Genomic DNA, 15984 nt, shown 5'->3' with positions numbered 1-15984 from the left:
CCCGGAGCGCTTGGGGCAAAGATCCGGGCACCGGGCCGACCCTGTCCATCTCAAATCCGTCCTCTCCTCTGCTCAGCCACGCTATCTGCTCTCCCTTATTGACGACTCCGACGCTCCCTGCCGGAATCCTCTATTCCGGACTCCTGATTCCTTCCTCGGATCCCTCGCCAACTGCTTTGTTGACCAAACTGGCTCTCCTCCTCCTTCTCCGGGCACTCCTCTGGGTCACTGCCAGCTCCTCCTCCGCCTCCCGCTTTCTAACTATAGCTGTCCCTTAAGGCTCGGTTCCGGGTCCCGGTTCCGTTCTCCATCTCCACTCGTTCCCTTGGGACGCTCATCCGCTCCTTCCACCTCCACCCCTTCACGGATGATTCGCCAATCTCTCTCTCACTAGCCCCGACCTCTCTCCTTCTCCGCAACCCCGCATCCCCTCCCGCCTCCGAGACGTTTCAACAGGGATGCCCCGCGGGCATCTCAAGCTCAGCGAGTCCAAAATTGAACTCCCCATCCCTGCCTTCAAACTTCTCCTCTCCTAACTTTCCCATCGCTTTTGACAACCCCGCCATCCTCCCCGTACCTCAACCTCACACTCTTCGTTCCTGTCGATCTGACCTGCTCACTCTTCCACCCTGTCCTAAACTCCCTCTAAACCGTCCTGCCTCTCATCCCTCGTTCATGACTTTCCTACCACCCGCGGCTCCCTCCCGCCTCGCACCGCTACGTCACGGCTCCCCCCATCTTCGAGGGAAGGAGGCGGAGGAGACGGAGGAAGAGGAGGAGGAGGAGAACGGCATTTCTTAAGCACTTAGTACGTACTAAAAAACTGCACGAAGCATTGGGTAAAATCAGGTCACCCCAAATCCTGGGGCTCGCAGTCTAGACAGGCGGGAGAACAGATATTCAGTCATTTTAGAGAGGAGGAAACCGAAGCACAGAGAAGGTAAGAGACTTGGCCCACGGTCACAGAGCGGGCAAGAGGGAGAGCCGGTATCAGAACCCAGGTCCTCTGACTCCCACGCCTGCGCTCTTTCCATTGGGTCGTGACGTTTTTGAGATCACACATCTCCAGGAAGCCTTCCCTGATTAACGTCTCGCCTCTCCCCCCCATTTCCCCCCCTACTGCGACTTCAGCACTGCCAGCTCAACTAAGCCACCGAGTTCTCGCCCCCTACCCCCGTAGCCCTTATACCTTCCCACCTGCCAGCAATATATATTTAGCGTGCCTCCCGGCTAGAATGTGAATTCCTTGAGGATCACCTCTACGATTTCTCCTCTCCTCGGCCAGTTCGCTAATGGTAAATACTTTTCCTCCTACTGCCACTCTGCCAAGCGCTTAGAAAGGCGCTCTGTCAATAAATGCAACGGGTTGAGAGGCCCCTCGTACCAGAGGGCGTTCACCAGCCTCGTGCGTCTATCGTTAACTGGAAAACCCGCCCGAGCCATCAAGGCAGAAGGAAATCAGGGAGGGCGACGGGGAGGGAGGGACGTGGGTTAGCAGGCAAGGATTGGGTCGAGCACATCGCCAGAGAGCGTGGACTCCCTCCAAGCTTTTGCCAGGGGGAGAATCGGGCCCAAGCTGCCTGCCCCAGAAAGGCTCGGGAGAAGCAGCTTCAGGCCATACTAATGCGAACAGATCCCGGAAGGTTCTGGGAATGCCCTCGATCAAGCCCTTAACAGATCCAAGTTCCCTGTCACCGTGGCTGGTACGACCATCCTTCCCGTCTCTCAGGCCCGCAACCTCGGTGTCATCCTCGACTCGTCTCTCTCGTCCGATCCGTCACCGAGGCCTGCCGGTCTCACCTTTACGATATCGCCGAGATCCGCCCTCTCCTCTCCACCCGCACGGCGATCTTACCGGTACGGGCTCTCATAACATCCCGGCTGGATCACCGTGTCGGCCTCCTCTCCGATCTCCCTTCCTCCCGTCTCTCCCCGCTCCGGTCTATTCTTCGTTCCGCCGCCCGGCTCGTCTTCCCGCAGAAACGCTGTGGGCCTGTCACCCCCCTCCTTGAAATCCTCCGGTGGTTGCCCGTCGACCTCCGCACGCAACAGAAACTTCTCACTCTGGGCCTCGAGGCCGTCCATCCCCTCGCCCCCTCCTACCTCTCCTCCTTTCTCTCTTTCCTCCGCCCGCCCCGCACGCTCCGCTCCTCCGCCGCCCGCCTCCTCGCCGTCCCCCGTTCTCGCCCGTCCCGCCGTCGACCCCCGGCCCGCGTCCCCCCGCCGTCCGGGAATGCCCTCCCCTTCCCTCCTCCGCCGGACTCTCTTCCCTCTTCAAAGCCCTACTGAGAGCTCACCTCCTCCGAGAGGCCTTCCCAGACTGAGCTTCCCCTTTTCCCTCTGCTCCCTCTCTGCCCCCCCTTCACCTCCCCTCAGCAAAGCCCCCTTTCCCCCCTTTCCCTCTGCTCCTCCCCCTCTCCCTTCCCCTCCCCTCAGCACTGTGCTCATTTGTATATATTATTTATGATCCCATTTATTTTGTTAATGAGGTGTCCGTCCCCTTGATTCTATCTATCGCGATTAAGTTGTCTTGTTTTTGTCCATCTGCCTCCCCCGATTAGACCGTAAGCCCATCGATGGGCAGGGATCGTCTCTATCTGCTGCCGAATTGTGCATTCCAAGTGCTTAGTACGGTGCTCCGCACATAGTAAGCGCTCAATAAATACTATCGAATGAATGAATTTCCTGGCACATCTGTCCCCGTAGCATCTCACGCCTCCTCTCGGGATGGCACCCGGAGGGTTTCCAGCGCTCCAGCAGTCTCGGCCACGGGAGGGAAAGTCAAGCAGAAGCCTTCCCGTTCCGTTCCCAGCTCGGCCGGTGGCTAGCGAGGGCTGCAAGTCAAAACCCCCCCGTGCCGGGCAGCGGCGGCGGGGGAGCGGGTCGAGGGCGGAGACTCGGAGGCGACGGCAAACCACTGCCGTACTTTTCCCAAGAAGACTCTCCGGATCCACCGCCGGAACGACCGCGGACGGAGGCGGGGCGTTCTGGGAGGGATGCGCCCGTGGGGTCGCTAGGGGTCGGAGACGACTCGACGGCAGAAGACAAGCAACCCACGCCCGAAGGAGCCGTCTAGACCGTCAGCTCCTTGAGGGCAGGAGCCTGAGAGGAGTCTACTAACCACGGTGCTCTTCCAAGTGCTTAGTCTGGAGCTCCCCACGTCTCAGGCATCAAGAAATATACCCGACTGACTTATTCGAGCGGCGCCATTTTTTTTTTTGACGCTCAGAGCGAGGTTCACCGTCGGCGACTCAACCTGCCTGGTTTGATTTCTTCGTCCAGTGCTTGAAAGAATTCTCCATGCGTAGACGTTTTAAAATATAAAGGCGCATCTGTCCCGAGGGAAAGTTTAGGGGTGAACTTCTTGCAGTCAGTCGGACAGCTGAAGCGTCATAATCCTCCGGCAACTGCCGGCCACGCTTATTCTCTCCTCCCAATCACTGCGAGCTAAATCCCGAGCCCGTCCTTCACAGTGATACTTTACACTCGGCCACTTGTCAGCTGTGTGACTTTGGGCAAGTCACTTCACTTCTCGGTGCCTCAGTTCCCTCATCTGTAAAATGGGGATGAAGACTGTGAGCCCCACGTGGGACAACCTCATTGCCCTGTGTCTACCCCAGCGCTCAGAACGGTGCTCGGCACATAGTAAGCGCTTAACAAACACCACCATCATTATCTTCGAGCGGTGCCGTTTCCCAAGGGACCGTCGGCCCCGCGCGGCTCCGAAAATGCCCGGCCGGAGCCGCCCGCCAAAGCAAACGAGGGAAGGGAAGCTACTTACGGCGGCGTGATGCGCCACGTTCCCCGCGATGTTGAGGTTTTTCAGCAACTGCGGCGAGCCGCCGTACTGTCCCGAAATCTGCTTCCTCACCTCGGCCGCCACCGTCCTGGAAGGAAAGAACGAGTTCACCATTCCGAGGAAAAGTACAGATTGGAAAAAAGAATGACCACATTTGGCTCTCTCCCTAGAAGGCCTAGGTCCCACGGAATAGGCTGCCTTCCTTCGAGCAAGACATTTCAGGAAATAACTTTTATCGCTTGCGATGACGATTAACACTACTGGACGAACCCCTTGCAATTCCAAAGCTTATTTTACGAGGCCTTTAGGGTCGTGCTTCCTATATTAGCCCGACAGGGAAAACTAGCTCTGCTGCCTCTCGCGTTTTAGAGAAGCAGCATGGCTCAGCGGAAAGAGCGTGGGCTTGGGAGCCAGAGGTCATGGGTTCAAATCCCGGCTCTCCCTCTTGTCAGCTGCGTGACCGTGGGCAGGTCACTTCGCTTCTCTGGGCCTCAGTTCCCTCATCTGTCAAATGGGGATGAAGACGGTGAGCCTCCCGTGGGGCAACCCGATTCCCCCGGATCTCCCCCGGCGCTCAGAACGGTGCTCTGCACATAGTAAGCGCTTAACAAATACCAACATTATTATCATTATTATTATTTTCGAACGAGGGCAGCTGGGCTCCACTTGGGGACCAGCCCCGGCCGAGTCGGAAACACAGTTCAGAGTTTTGGTGTTTTCATACCGCCGCGTTGCCAAAACCCACCCTTTGTTCAGTTTGGAACAACCAACTTCCCCTTTCTCAGCAAACGGGGAGCAAACGGATCGGGTCGCTCGAAGAGAACGGATAAATACAAACACTCGTCTCTGCCTAGCCGCGGTCCGATCCTTTGGACATAAAACCCAACGCCCAAAGCAACTCGGTTCTCTTTCGGGGCTCTTCTCCGCCAAAGGTCAGCGAGTTTACACACCCTCGAGACAGAAAGCTCGTCGTGGGCAAGGAATGAGCCTGTTATTATTATTAATCATCGTATTTATTGAGCGCTTACGCCAATCACTGTACTACGCGCTTGGGAGAGTGTCATAGAACATCGGGCACATTCCCCGCCCCCAGTGAGCTCAGAGCCTAGAGGGGGAGACGGACATTAATATAAAAAAAAAGATAAATTACAGATATAATGATAATAATAATAATGTTGGTATCTGTTAAGCGCTTACCATGTGCCGAGCACCGTTCTGAGCGCTGGGGTAGACACAAGGGAATCAGGTCGTCCCACGTGGGGCTCGCGGTCTTCATCCCCATTTTACAGATGAGGTAACTGAGGCACAGAGAAGTGACTCGCCCACAGTCACACAGCTGACAAGTGGCGGAGCCGGGGTTCGAACCCATGACCGCTGACTCCAAAGCCCGGGCTCTTTCCACTGAGCCACGCTGCTTCTCATAATATATAAGATATATCCACATGTGCCGCATACATTCACATGCGCTGCTATATTCTCAAGAAGCAGCGTGGCTCAGTGGAAAGGGCACAGGTTTAGGAGTCACAGATCATGGGTTCGAATCCCGGCCCCGCCACCCGTCAGCTGTGTGACTTTGGGCAAGTCACTTCACTTCTCGGTGCCTCAGTTCCCTCATCTGGAAAATGGGGATGAAGACTGTGAGCCTCACCCGGATCTCCCCCAGCGCTCAGAACAGTGCTCGGCACACAGTAGGCGCTTAACAAATACCAACATTATTATTCTCATTCTTCTCCCACGGTGTACGGTGCTCTGCACACGGCAAGCGCTCAATCAATACGATTGATTGATTATATATAGCCATCGTTAGCTTATTGGTGCTAAGGCTAATTTTTGGAACCTAAAAATCACTGGGGCACCAAGTGATATACAGCCTATGGCTGGGCTTTTCAGTAGCCTAACGGGTCCTAATAATAATAATAATTGGGGGATTTAAGCGCTTACTAGGTGTTTTAGACTGTGAGCTCGTTGTGGGCAGAGAATCTGTTTCGGGCCCTACTCTCCCAAACGCTTAGTAGAGTGTTTTGCCCACAGTTAGCGCCCGATAAATACGATTGAATGAATGAATGCCAGCCACCGTTCTCAGCTCCGGAGAAGGGACGAGTCGATCAGCTTGGACACAGCCCCCGTCCCACAGATCGCTCCGTTTTAATTCCCATTTCACAGATGAGGGAACTGAGGCCCAGCGAACGGGCTGACTTGCCCAAGGTCGCAAAAAAGGCAAGTGGAAGAGTGGGGATTAGAACCCAGGTCCTTCTGCCTCCCAGGCCCAGCCTCCGTCCACTACGCCGCGCTGGGTTCGGGCTTCTCCCAGACTGTAGATCTAGTGGAAAATACAATCTTCTACGTCGTAACCCATTTCCAGGCATTACCGTGTGCTGATTATTAAAGGCCACTAAAGGTCTGCTGTACCGTGTTTTCGCGACATGTTTTAGCCAGAGCGCTCTCGGGCAAGACGGCGGGGGGGGGGGGGGGCCCGTCTGGATTCGGCGCAACACGGCGGTGGAAGAAATTCCACGCGGCGTCCAGCACGGCGAACGCTATAAAAACGAGTTTCCCTTGACGTGGGATTCCGCAAAAACACAACGTTCACATTCCAGGAGAAGTAAGCACTGCTAAATTTTTTAACATACCCCCAGGTCCGCTAGACGCGCGAGCTGTGTGGCTGAAAAACGTGGGGATGTGAAGAATCAAGTGCTCCGGAAAAGACTAATTAAAACAGGCATCAATGGGTTGGGGATAGAGGGTTTGGCGAATCCGCCGTGACTTTTTAAAACAGAAATTCCCCCATTAGTCTTACGCGTTAAGAATTACTACATAATAGCAGTCAGTAAGGGTTTTACTGCATCCCAGGATAGATAATAATAATAATGATGTTGGTATTTAAGTGCTTACTATGTGCAGAGCAGGAAAAGACTACGGCGGGATATTTTAATTTATCAGCTAAAGAAAGCTACACCCCAATCCGATGACCTTCACTTCCGCCCGCACACGCTGTCTCTGGTTTATATAATAATAATAATAATGTTGGCATCTGATAAGCGCTTACTATGTGCCGGGCACCGTTCTAAGCGCCGGGGGGGGATACGGGGTCATCAGGGTGTCCCACGTGAGGCTCCCAGTTAATCCCCATTTGACAGATGAGGGAACTGAGGCCCAGAGAAGCGAAGCGACCCGCCCACAGTCACCCAGCTGACAGGTGGCGGAGCCGGGAGTCGAACCCATGACCCCTGACTCCGAAGCCCAGAAAAGCAGCAGCCTGGCCCAGTGGAAAGGGCACGTACTTGGAAGTCGGGGCCCCCGGGTTCTAATCCCAGCTCTGCCACCTGCTTGCTGGGTGACCTTGGGCAAGTCACCTAACTTCTCCGTGCCTCCGTCCTCCTGTTCTCCTCCTACTTCGACTGTGAGCCCCATCTATCCCACACTGAGAAGCAGCGTGGCTCCTGCTGCCTTGGGGGTCGGGGGCGCACGGGTTCGAATCCCGGCTCCGCCACTTGGCCGCTGGGGGACCGTGGGCGAGTCGCTTCGCTTCTCTGGGCCTCACTGACCTCATCTGGAAAATGGGGATGAAGACCGTGAGCCCCACGTGGGACGACCCGATGACCCCGCGTCTCCCCCGGCGCTTAGAACGGCGCTGGGCACGTAGTAAGCGCTTAACAGATACCAACATGATTATTATTATTATTAGAAAATGGTCCGTGACTCAACGACGGGGCCTCAGAAGGCCAGATGAGGAGGGAGCGACCCCCGAGGCTTGGGGGTGAAGCCCGGTCCCGCCGCCCGGGAACCACCACCGGACAGGGAAGCCGAGAGGAAACGGCTGATGTTCTTCACGCACCCTCCCCTTCCTCCCGGAGGCGCCCGGCCAGGAGAAGTGACGGGACTTGGCTTTTGGCCCAGGGTTTCCTCCTGATTGCTGACCCAAAGTTTCCGAAGCTCTCCTTCACGCCTAGGCTTCCTAAATTAACGTCCGTTGGATAGATTTTGGAATACTTATTGTTGCCCGAGGCAGGTCCCCGTCCGTCTCTTTCCCCCTCTTCGAAACCCACAGGCCCCGGGGCCCCGCCCGCGGCTCTTCACGCAGAGGTCGCCAGCAGCCCACGGACCGCCCGTACCCGCTTGAGATCGTAAGCGTGGCTCGGTGGAAGGAGCCCGGGCTTTGGCGTCGGAGGTCACGGGTTCGAATCCCGGCTCGTCAGCTGTGCGACCGTGGGCGAGTCACTTCACTTCTCTGTGCCTCGGTGACCTCATCTGGAAAACGGGGATGAAGACCGGGAGCCCCACGGGGGACGACCTGATCCCCCTGCGCCTACCCCGGCGCTCAGAACAGTGCTCGGCACATAGTAAGCGCTTAACGAATACCGACATTATTATAATAATGACGATAGTGGTATTTGAGTGCTTACTATGTGCCGAGCACTGGACTGAGCGCTAGGGTAGATCTAAGACAATCGGGGCTCGCGGTCTAAGCAGGAGGGAGAGCGGCCACTGTCCTCCCATTGTGCGGATGAGGGAACCGAGCCACAGAAATGGGGCTCGCACACCAGGCGCGCGGCGGAACCGGGATTAAAACCCAGGTCCTCTGACTCCCAGGCCTTCCCAGAGTTAAATCCACCAAGGTAGAACGTGCAGAGAGGCCCACGGAACGGGTTTGGCGGGAAGCCGGGTGAGGAGAATGGCATTTTGAGTTAAATATCATCACAACCAGTGTACGGTGCTCAGTCAGTGCGCTCGTGGCGACCATACTAGCTTTCCCCGTCCCGTTAAGGAGGGATGCTTGAGTAGTTTGGCCGAGCCTCTTCTCCAACTCGCCACTCGGTCGGAAAAAAAAGGGGTCCAGGTCACAAGAAGCCAGCCGACCCGATGACCTGCACTAGATTTCCTCCGAAATCCATTCTTGCCTCACTCAGAACTCTCTCGCCTCTCCTAATCACTTCCACGGAGTGTCTCCGTCGTCTGGCCTAAATTGGTGAAATCTCTGGGCTCATTAAATGGCCTCTTTTTTTTTTTTTAAATCGATCGCTCCGAATGAGACGACATTGATCTTCTCACCTCTCTACCTCAAGGGTGCGTGATTAGGAATTCCCTCTTTCTTGGATGGTCGAGAACTACACTGTAGAGTTATTAATAACTGTGGCATTTGTTAAGCATTTACTCTGAGCCGGGCACTGGAGTAGACACAAGAAAATCAGGTTGGACACGGTCCCTTTCCCACATAGGACTTACAGTCTATGCAATAGGGAGGAGGATTTAATCTCTATTTTTACAGACGAGGAAACTGAGGCATAGAGAAGTCAAGTAACAATAATAATAATAATAACTTTGGTATCTGTTAAGCACTTAGTATGGGCCGAGCACTCTTTTAAGTGCTGGGGTAGATACAGGGTAATCAGATTGTCCCACGTGGGGCTCACATTGTTTAATCCCCATTTTTACAGATGAGGGAACTGAGGCACAGAGAGGTGAAGTGACTTGCCCACGGTCATACGGCAGACAAGCGGCAGAGCCGGGAGTCGAACCCACGCCCTCTGACTCCCAAGCCCGGGCTCTTTCCGTTAAGCCCCGCCGCTTCTGTCGATCTTTCTACGAAACCAACCTCGTGAAGTTGGGCTCCAGGAGGGCCCGGAGGTTCATTCAATGTATTTTACATTTCCGGAGAAGCGCGCTCACACCGACAGGGTAGGAGAGGAGTCAGAAACACTGGGAGGAAGCGAAAGGGAATCACCCCACTCCTCTTTGCACATCTTGTAAAGAGAAAAGGGGGTGAGGGATGGTGAAGGGTGAGAATAAAAAGAGAGGGAGACAGAGAGAGTGAGGGAGAGGCAGAAAGAGACGGAGGTGGGGAGACAGAGAAAGAGGAAAAGAGAGATCAAATCGAGCGTTTCGAAGGATTTTTTTTTAAGGTTTATCAGGGTCCCCGTCATTCCGTACAAAACTTCCCTTCTTATCAAATCCAAATAGGAGGAGCTGTTCGCAGCGCAACGATTGGTGATGTTGGCATTTGTTAAGCGCTCACTATGTGCCGAGTACTGTTCTAAGCGCCGGGGCAGATACAGGGTCATCAAGTGGTCCCACGTGGGGCTCACAGTCTTCGTCCCCCTTTGACAGAGGAGGGAACTGAGGCACCGAGAAGTGAAGTGACTGGCCCCCAGTCACACAGCTGACGGGCGGCGGAGCGGGGATCAGAACCCATGACTCCTGACTCCTAAGCCCGTGATCTTTCCCCTGAGCCACGCTGCTTCTCTGACGATTCAAACAGGTGGTATTGATTGGGAAAAGAGAGAGAGAGGAAAAAAATATTAAGGGAAGAAACCAGTGCCTAACGGATTGTAAACTCCTTGAGGGCAGGGATCATCCCCATGGGCTCTATCGTACTGTTCGCTCCCAAGTGCTTAGTCCAGTGCCCTGCACCCAGGAAGCGCTCAAACAGCCCTGATGGATCGACTGATTGGATGGGAAGCAGCGCGGCTCAGTGGAAAGAGGCCGGGCTTGGGAGTCAGAGGCGGTGGGTTCGAATCCCGGCTCCGCCACTTGGCAGCTGGGTGACCGTGGGCGAGTCGCTTCACTTCTCTGGGCCTCGGTTATCTGTAAAATGGGGATGAAGACCGCGAGCCTCACGTGGGACGACCTGGTTCCCCTGTATCCCCCCCCCCCCAGCGCTTAGAACAGTGCTCTGCACATAGTAAGCGCTTGAATACCAACATTACTATTATTATTACGACACAGCCGTGGGCTCCCTTCGCAGCCACGAGGAGCAGGTTGGGAGACAGCTGTCGGCTCTTTCGAACTCTGAATATCTCGGGGCCTTTGAGGGGCACGGCAGAGCAGCAGTCAAGAAGAGAGGATCTTTCGCTCCACATTCATTCATTCAAACGTATTTACTGAGCGCTTATTGTGGCAGAACACTGTACTGAGCACTTGGGCGAGCACCACACCACAAGAAATGGACACATTCCCTGCCCACAAAACGCTTACAGTCTAGAGGACGAGCTTACATTCTAGACCAACACAAATAATGCCCAACTGAAAAGAAATGGGGTTGGGAGGGGAGGTCCGTACACAGCAGGGCTCCCGGACCTGTGGAAATGCCCGGATGGGAACAACGGTAATGATAATAATGGCATTTGTTAAGCGATTCCTAAGTGCCGGGTACTGTGTTGAGCGCCGGGGTGGATAACAATAATGATGAAAATAATAATGTCGGTATTTGTTAAGCGCTTCCTACGTGCAGAGCGCTGTTCTGAGCGCTGGGGGAGGTACGGGGGAATCGGGTTGTCCCACGTGAGGCTCCCAGTTGATCCCCATTTTGAACCCATGACCTCCGACTCCCAAGCCCGGGCTCTTTCCGCTGAGCCACGCTCCTTCTCTGTGTGCCTTACTATGTGCCAAGCACTGGTCTAAGGGCTCGGTAGATATGGGTTGATCAGTCTGTCCACAGCCCCTGACCCAGGTGGGGTTCACGCTCTTATCCCCATTTTACAGATGAGGTAACTGAGGCACAGTGAAGTGACCAAGGTCACACAACAGACGTGGCGGAGCCGGGATTAGATCCCACGTTCTTTCTGGCCCCCCCGGGCCCGCGCTCTCCATTAAGCCATGCCACTCCCCAGATGATAATAATATTGGTGTTCGTTAAGCGCTCACTATGTGCAGAGCACTGTTCTAAGCGCCGGGGTAGATACGGGGTCATCGGGTTGGCCCATGTGAGGCACACAGTTAATCCCCATTTTACAGATGAGGTAACCGAGGCCCAGAGAAGTGAAGTGACTCGCCCACAGTCACCCAGCTGCCAAGTGGCGGAGCCGGGATTCGAACCCATGACCTCCGACTCCCAAGCCGGGGCTCTTTCCACTGAGCCGCGCTGCTTCTCTGGATACAAGCAAATCAGGTTAGACACGGTCCCTGTTCCAGGCGGGGCGCACAGTCTCCTTCCCCATTTGACAGACGAGGTAACTGAGGCACAGAGAAGTGACCCGACTCGCCCCGGGTCACGCAGCAGAAGAGTGACGGAGCCGGGATTAGAATCCATGACCTTCCGACTCCCAGGCCCGGGCTCTATCCATTACGCCGCGCTACCTCTCTATTAATAATACGAATACCAGTAAGACCTTTGCATTCCGCAGCCTAAAAGAAGCACAGATAGAAAATGTCACGTATCCGTACCGAAATGCAGACTGAGAAAAGAAATACGGTAACGGGTCTTGGAACAATTTAATTGCGTTCTTGGAAAACATCGTGTACTCACAAAACGTTACAAGGGAGGTACTGAGACTGTGAAAACTGGAGATCTGATATTTTCCATTATTATTTTTTTTTTTAATCTTTGGCAAGTTTAAGACCGTAGCCTATGTAAAATGGATATCATCTATACGTGTCCCTGCATAGGTGCCCATGTAGTTTCATAAATCTTAAATCTACTTCTCTGCCTTTGCCTGCATCTTGTTACGGGAACCGAAGGAGGGAAGGAAGAAAGAGGGCCACGTGAGTGAATCTGTGGATGTGCCTCTGCCATCAGTCAACAGCTCACACGTAGAAAGCGCTTAACAAATAATAACGTTGGTATTTGTTAAGCGCTTACTATGTGCCGAGCACCGTTCTAAGCGCTGGGGTAGACACAAGGGAATCGGATTGCCCCACGTGGGGCTCACGGTCTCCATCCCCATTTGACAGATGAGGGAACCGAGGCACAGAGAAGCGAAGTGACTCGCCCGCGGTCACGCAGCTGACGGGTGGCAGAGCCGGGATGCGAACCCCTGACCTCCGACTCCAAAGCCCGTGCTCTTTCCACCAGAGAGCCACGCCGCTTCTCTATGCCATCATCATCACCCATAGAGTGCTTACTCTCCACAGAGCACTGTGCTAAGCGCTCCGGGAAGTACAAGAGCATTATATGGAGAGCGGATAATACATTACCGGTAAGGAGAGGCCAATTCACCCGTGCTGGGCAGCAGCGGCAGGGAAAAGAGTCGAAGGAGGAGGATCAAGGGATCAAAATGTGGATCCAAGACACCAGCAGAGACTCCTACATTCACCCGTGGACCTCATGTGAATTGAATTCAGCTCTGTCGTCTTTGCTTTTCCATCTCCTTAATGGACTCTATTGCAATCTCCACCGGAAAGGACAGTAGGGGGAAAAACAGGGTGGGGAGAAGCGACGCGTCCTACAGTCCCCCGTGTACTACATGTGAATTGAATTTAGCCCTGTCTACTTTTCAGTCTCTTTAATGGACCATATTGAAACCTCCACCGGAAGGGTCAGTAGGGGGGAAAAATAGGGTGGGGAGAAGAGACGTGTCCTACATGCGCCCTGTGTTCCTCATGTGAATTGAATTTAGCCCCGTCTTCCTTACTTTTCAGCGAGAAGCAGCGTGGCTCACTGGAAAGAGCACGGGCTTCGGAGTCAGAGGTCATGGGTTCGAACCCCGGCTCTGCCACTCGCCAGCTGTGTGACTTTGGGCAAGTCACTTAACTTCTCGGTGCCTCAGTTCCCTCATCTGTAAAATGGGGATTAAGACCGTGAGCCCCACGTGGGACGACCTGATTCCCCTGTGTCTACCCCAGCGCTTAGAACAGTGCTCGGCGCATAGTAAGCGCTTAACAAATACCAACATTATTATTATTATTAGTCTCTTTAATCGACTATACTGAAACCTCCACCCGAAGGGCCAGTAGGGGGAAAAATAGGGTGGGGGGAAGAGACGTGTCCTACATTCACCTGTGCACCTCCTGTGAATTGAATTCAGCCCCGTCTTCTTTGCTTTTCAGTCTCTTTAATGGACCATATTGAAACCTCCACCGGAAGGGTCAGTAGGGGGAAAAAATAGGGTGGGGAGAAGAGACGTGTCCTGCGTTCACCCTGTGTACCTCAAGTGAATTGAATTTAGCCCCGTCTGCTTTGTTTTTCAGTCTCTTGAATCGACCATACTGAAACCTCCACCGGAAGGGACAGTAGGGGGAAAAACAGGGTGGGGAGAAGAGACGTGTCCTACATTCACGTGTGGACCTCACGCGAATTGAATTTAGCTCTGCCTTCTTCGCTTTTCCGTCTCTTTAATCGACCACACGGAAACCTCCACCGGAAGGGACAGTGGGCGGGGGGGGGGGGGGAATGGGGGGGGGAGAAGAGACGTGTCCTACATTCACCTGTGCACCTCAGTGTGAAATGAATTTAGCCCCGTCTTTGCTTCCCAGTGCCTTTTATCGACTATATCGACACCTCCGCTGAGGCAGAAGGCACGTCTGTGGCGTGGCTTGGTGGAAAGAGCGCAGTCCTGAGGCTCAGAGGACTTGGGTCCCGATACCGACACCGCCGCTTGCCTGGGCAAGTCGCTTCCCTTCTCCGGGCCTCAGTTCCCTCATCTGGTTAATGGGAATTCGATACCCACTCCCCTTCCTACTCATCTGCTATCTACCTTAGTGTTCAGTGCCTAACAAATCCCCCGATGAGTCTCGTGATCACGCCTCACGCTAGTGTATCCTCCCGAGTTCTCGGTCCACAGCTTTGTAAATGACGCAGCTGCTCGATCGCTTTAAAACCGAGTGAGACCCGTGGAGTCTCGGCGCTCTTACGTTCCACTTGCGGGAAAGATTTGCACTTCACTGTACCTTTGCTAATCACGAGGAAGGGTGAAAGATTCCCAATATCTGCCTGCTTTGGCTGGAGGATGGGACGGGGGAGTTAGGGGAGGCGACGAGACCGTGTCTTTGGCTGTTTTAAATCTGGGAATGCGGGGACCCTGTCAAATGTATTCCGAGATGAATAATTACAAACCCGAGCAGGCATTTTGCACCGGCGTTTACATCCTAGCGGCGTGGCTCGGCGGTAAGAGCCCGGGCTTGGGAGTCAGAGGTCATGGGTTCGAATCCCCGCTCTGCCACTCGTCGGCTGTGTGGCCGTGGGCGAGTCACTTAACTGCCCTGTGCCCTCAGTTTCCCTCATCTGTAAAATGGGGATTAACCGTGAGCCGCACGTGGGACGACCCGATGACCCCGTATCTCCCCCGGCGCTTAGAACGGTGCCCTGCACAGAGTAAGCGCTGAACAAATACCAACATTATTATTATTATTATTATCTCAGCTTCACTGTACTGGCCCATAGTGGCATCAGCTCTGGCCTGGCTTCGACCTGAGAAGCAGTGTGGCCTCGTGGAAGTAGCCCAGGCCTGGGAGTCAGAGGATCTGGGTTCTAATCCCAGCTCTGCCGACGGCTTGCTGTGTGACCTCGGGCAGGTCACCTAACTTCTCTGCGCCTAAAGTAGCTCATCTATCAAATGGGGATGAAATCCTCTCCCTCCGACTTAAGACTGTGAGCCCCAAGGGGGGCAGGGACCGGGTCCAACCTGATAAACCTGGACTACCCCAGCGATTAGAACAGTGTTTGACACACCGTAAGTGCTAACAAATACCAGAAAAGAAAAAATCCCTGTGGTTCAGAAATTTTCACTGAGTTTCAGGCCCCCCAGCCCCGCACCCCGTTTCCGGTTCCAACCTGTGGTGGAGCACCCCAAGAATCCATCGGCGGGTATTTGTTGAGCATCCACTGTGTGCGGAGCACTGTTCTAAGTCCTCAGAAAATAATGATCATGGTACCTGTAAGGCGCTTACTACGGGTCAAGCACCGTTCTGAGCGCTGGGGTACATACGAGGTCGTGAGGTCGTCCCAGGTGGGGCTCACGGTCTTCATCCCCGTTTTACAGATGAGGTCACCGAGGCCCAGGGAAATGGCTTGCCCGGAGTCACACAGCTGAAAAGGGGCAGAGTCGGGATTAGAACCCGGGACCTCTGACTCCCAAGCCCGGGCTCTAGAAGCAAATGACACGGTCCCTCCCCTCAAGAAGTTTCCGATCTAGGTAACGTGGTAATCTAGAAGCGGGCCGCCCCCACCCCTAATTTAATGGGATCCCAATCTCAGCAATTAAGGTCTCCAGAAGGACCTAGTGGGCTGTGAGAAAAATGGATTTAGAGCCAGTGTTCTCCGCATCACCGGGACCGGGAAGTCCACGCGCTTTTTAAAATCCTGAGCTATTTCTAACAGCTCTTCGTTATACGTTAAACTTTGAAGCTGAAAATATTCTAGTGCCAAGACTAACTCAAAATTCTCTCCCCCCAGGTAGCTCTATTTCCCTCAGCAGCATTTATTGAGCGCTTACTATGGGCAGAGCACTGTACGAAGCGCCTGGGCTGTACAA

General features: G+C 54.2%; 1 protein-coding gene across 11 annotated transcripts in view; it reads right to left on the bottom strand.

The window, feature by feature from the left end:
• The window catches only part of DOCK7 (dedicator of cytokinesis 7), a 149624-nt gene that overhangs the window by 118401 nt on the left and 15239 nt on the right, over positions 1-15984 (bottom strand). For all 11 annotated transcript variants that reach the window (XM_029083307.2, XM_029083308.2, XM_029083310.2 and 8 more), the window contains exon 2: positions 3782-3887. In XM_029083307.2, coding sequence (XP_028939140.1) covers positions 3782-3887 — 106 coding nt within the window. The remainder of the gene's footprint in view (positions 1-3781; positions 3888-15984) is intronic.

This window comes from Ornithorhynchus anatinus, chromosome 18, assembly GCF_004115215.2.
Source record: "Ornithorhynchus anatinus isolate Pmale09 chromosome 18, mOrnAna1.pri.v4, whole genome shotgun sequence".
Taxonomy (NCBI): domain Eukaryota; kingdom Metazoa; phylum Chordata; class Mammalia; order Monotremata; family Ornithorhynchidae; genus Ornithorhynchus; species Ornithorhynchus anatinus.
The sequence above is the reverse complement of the archived record's forward strand: the minus strand, read 5'-3'. Positions and strand labels throughout refer to the sequence as shown.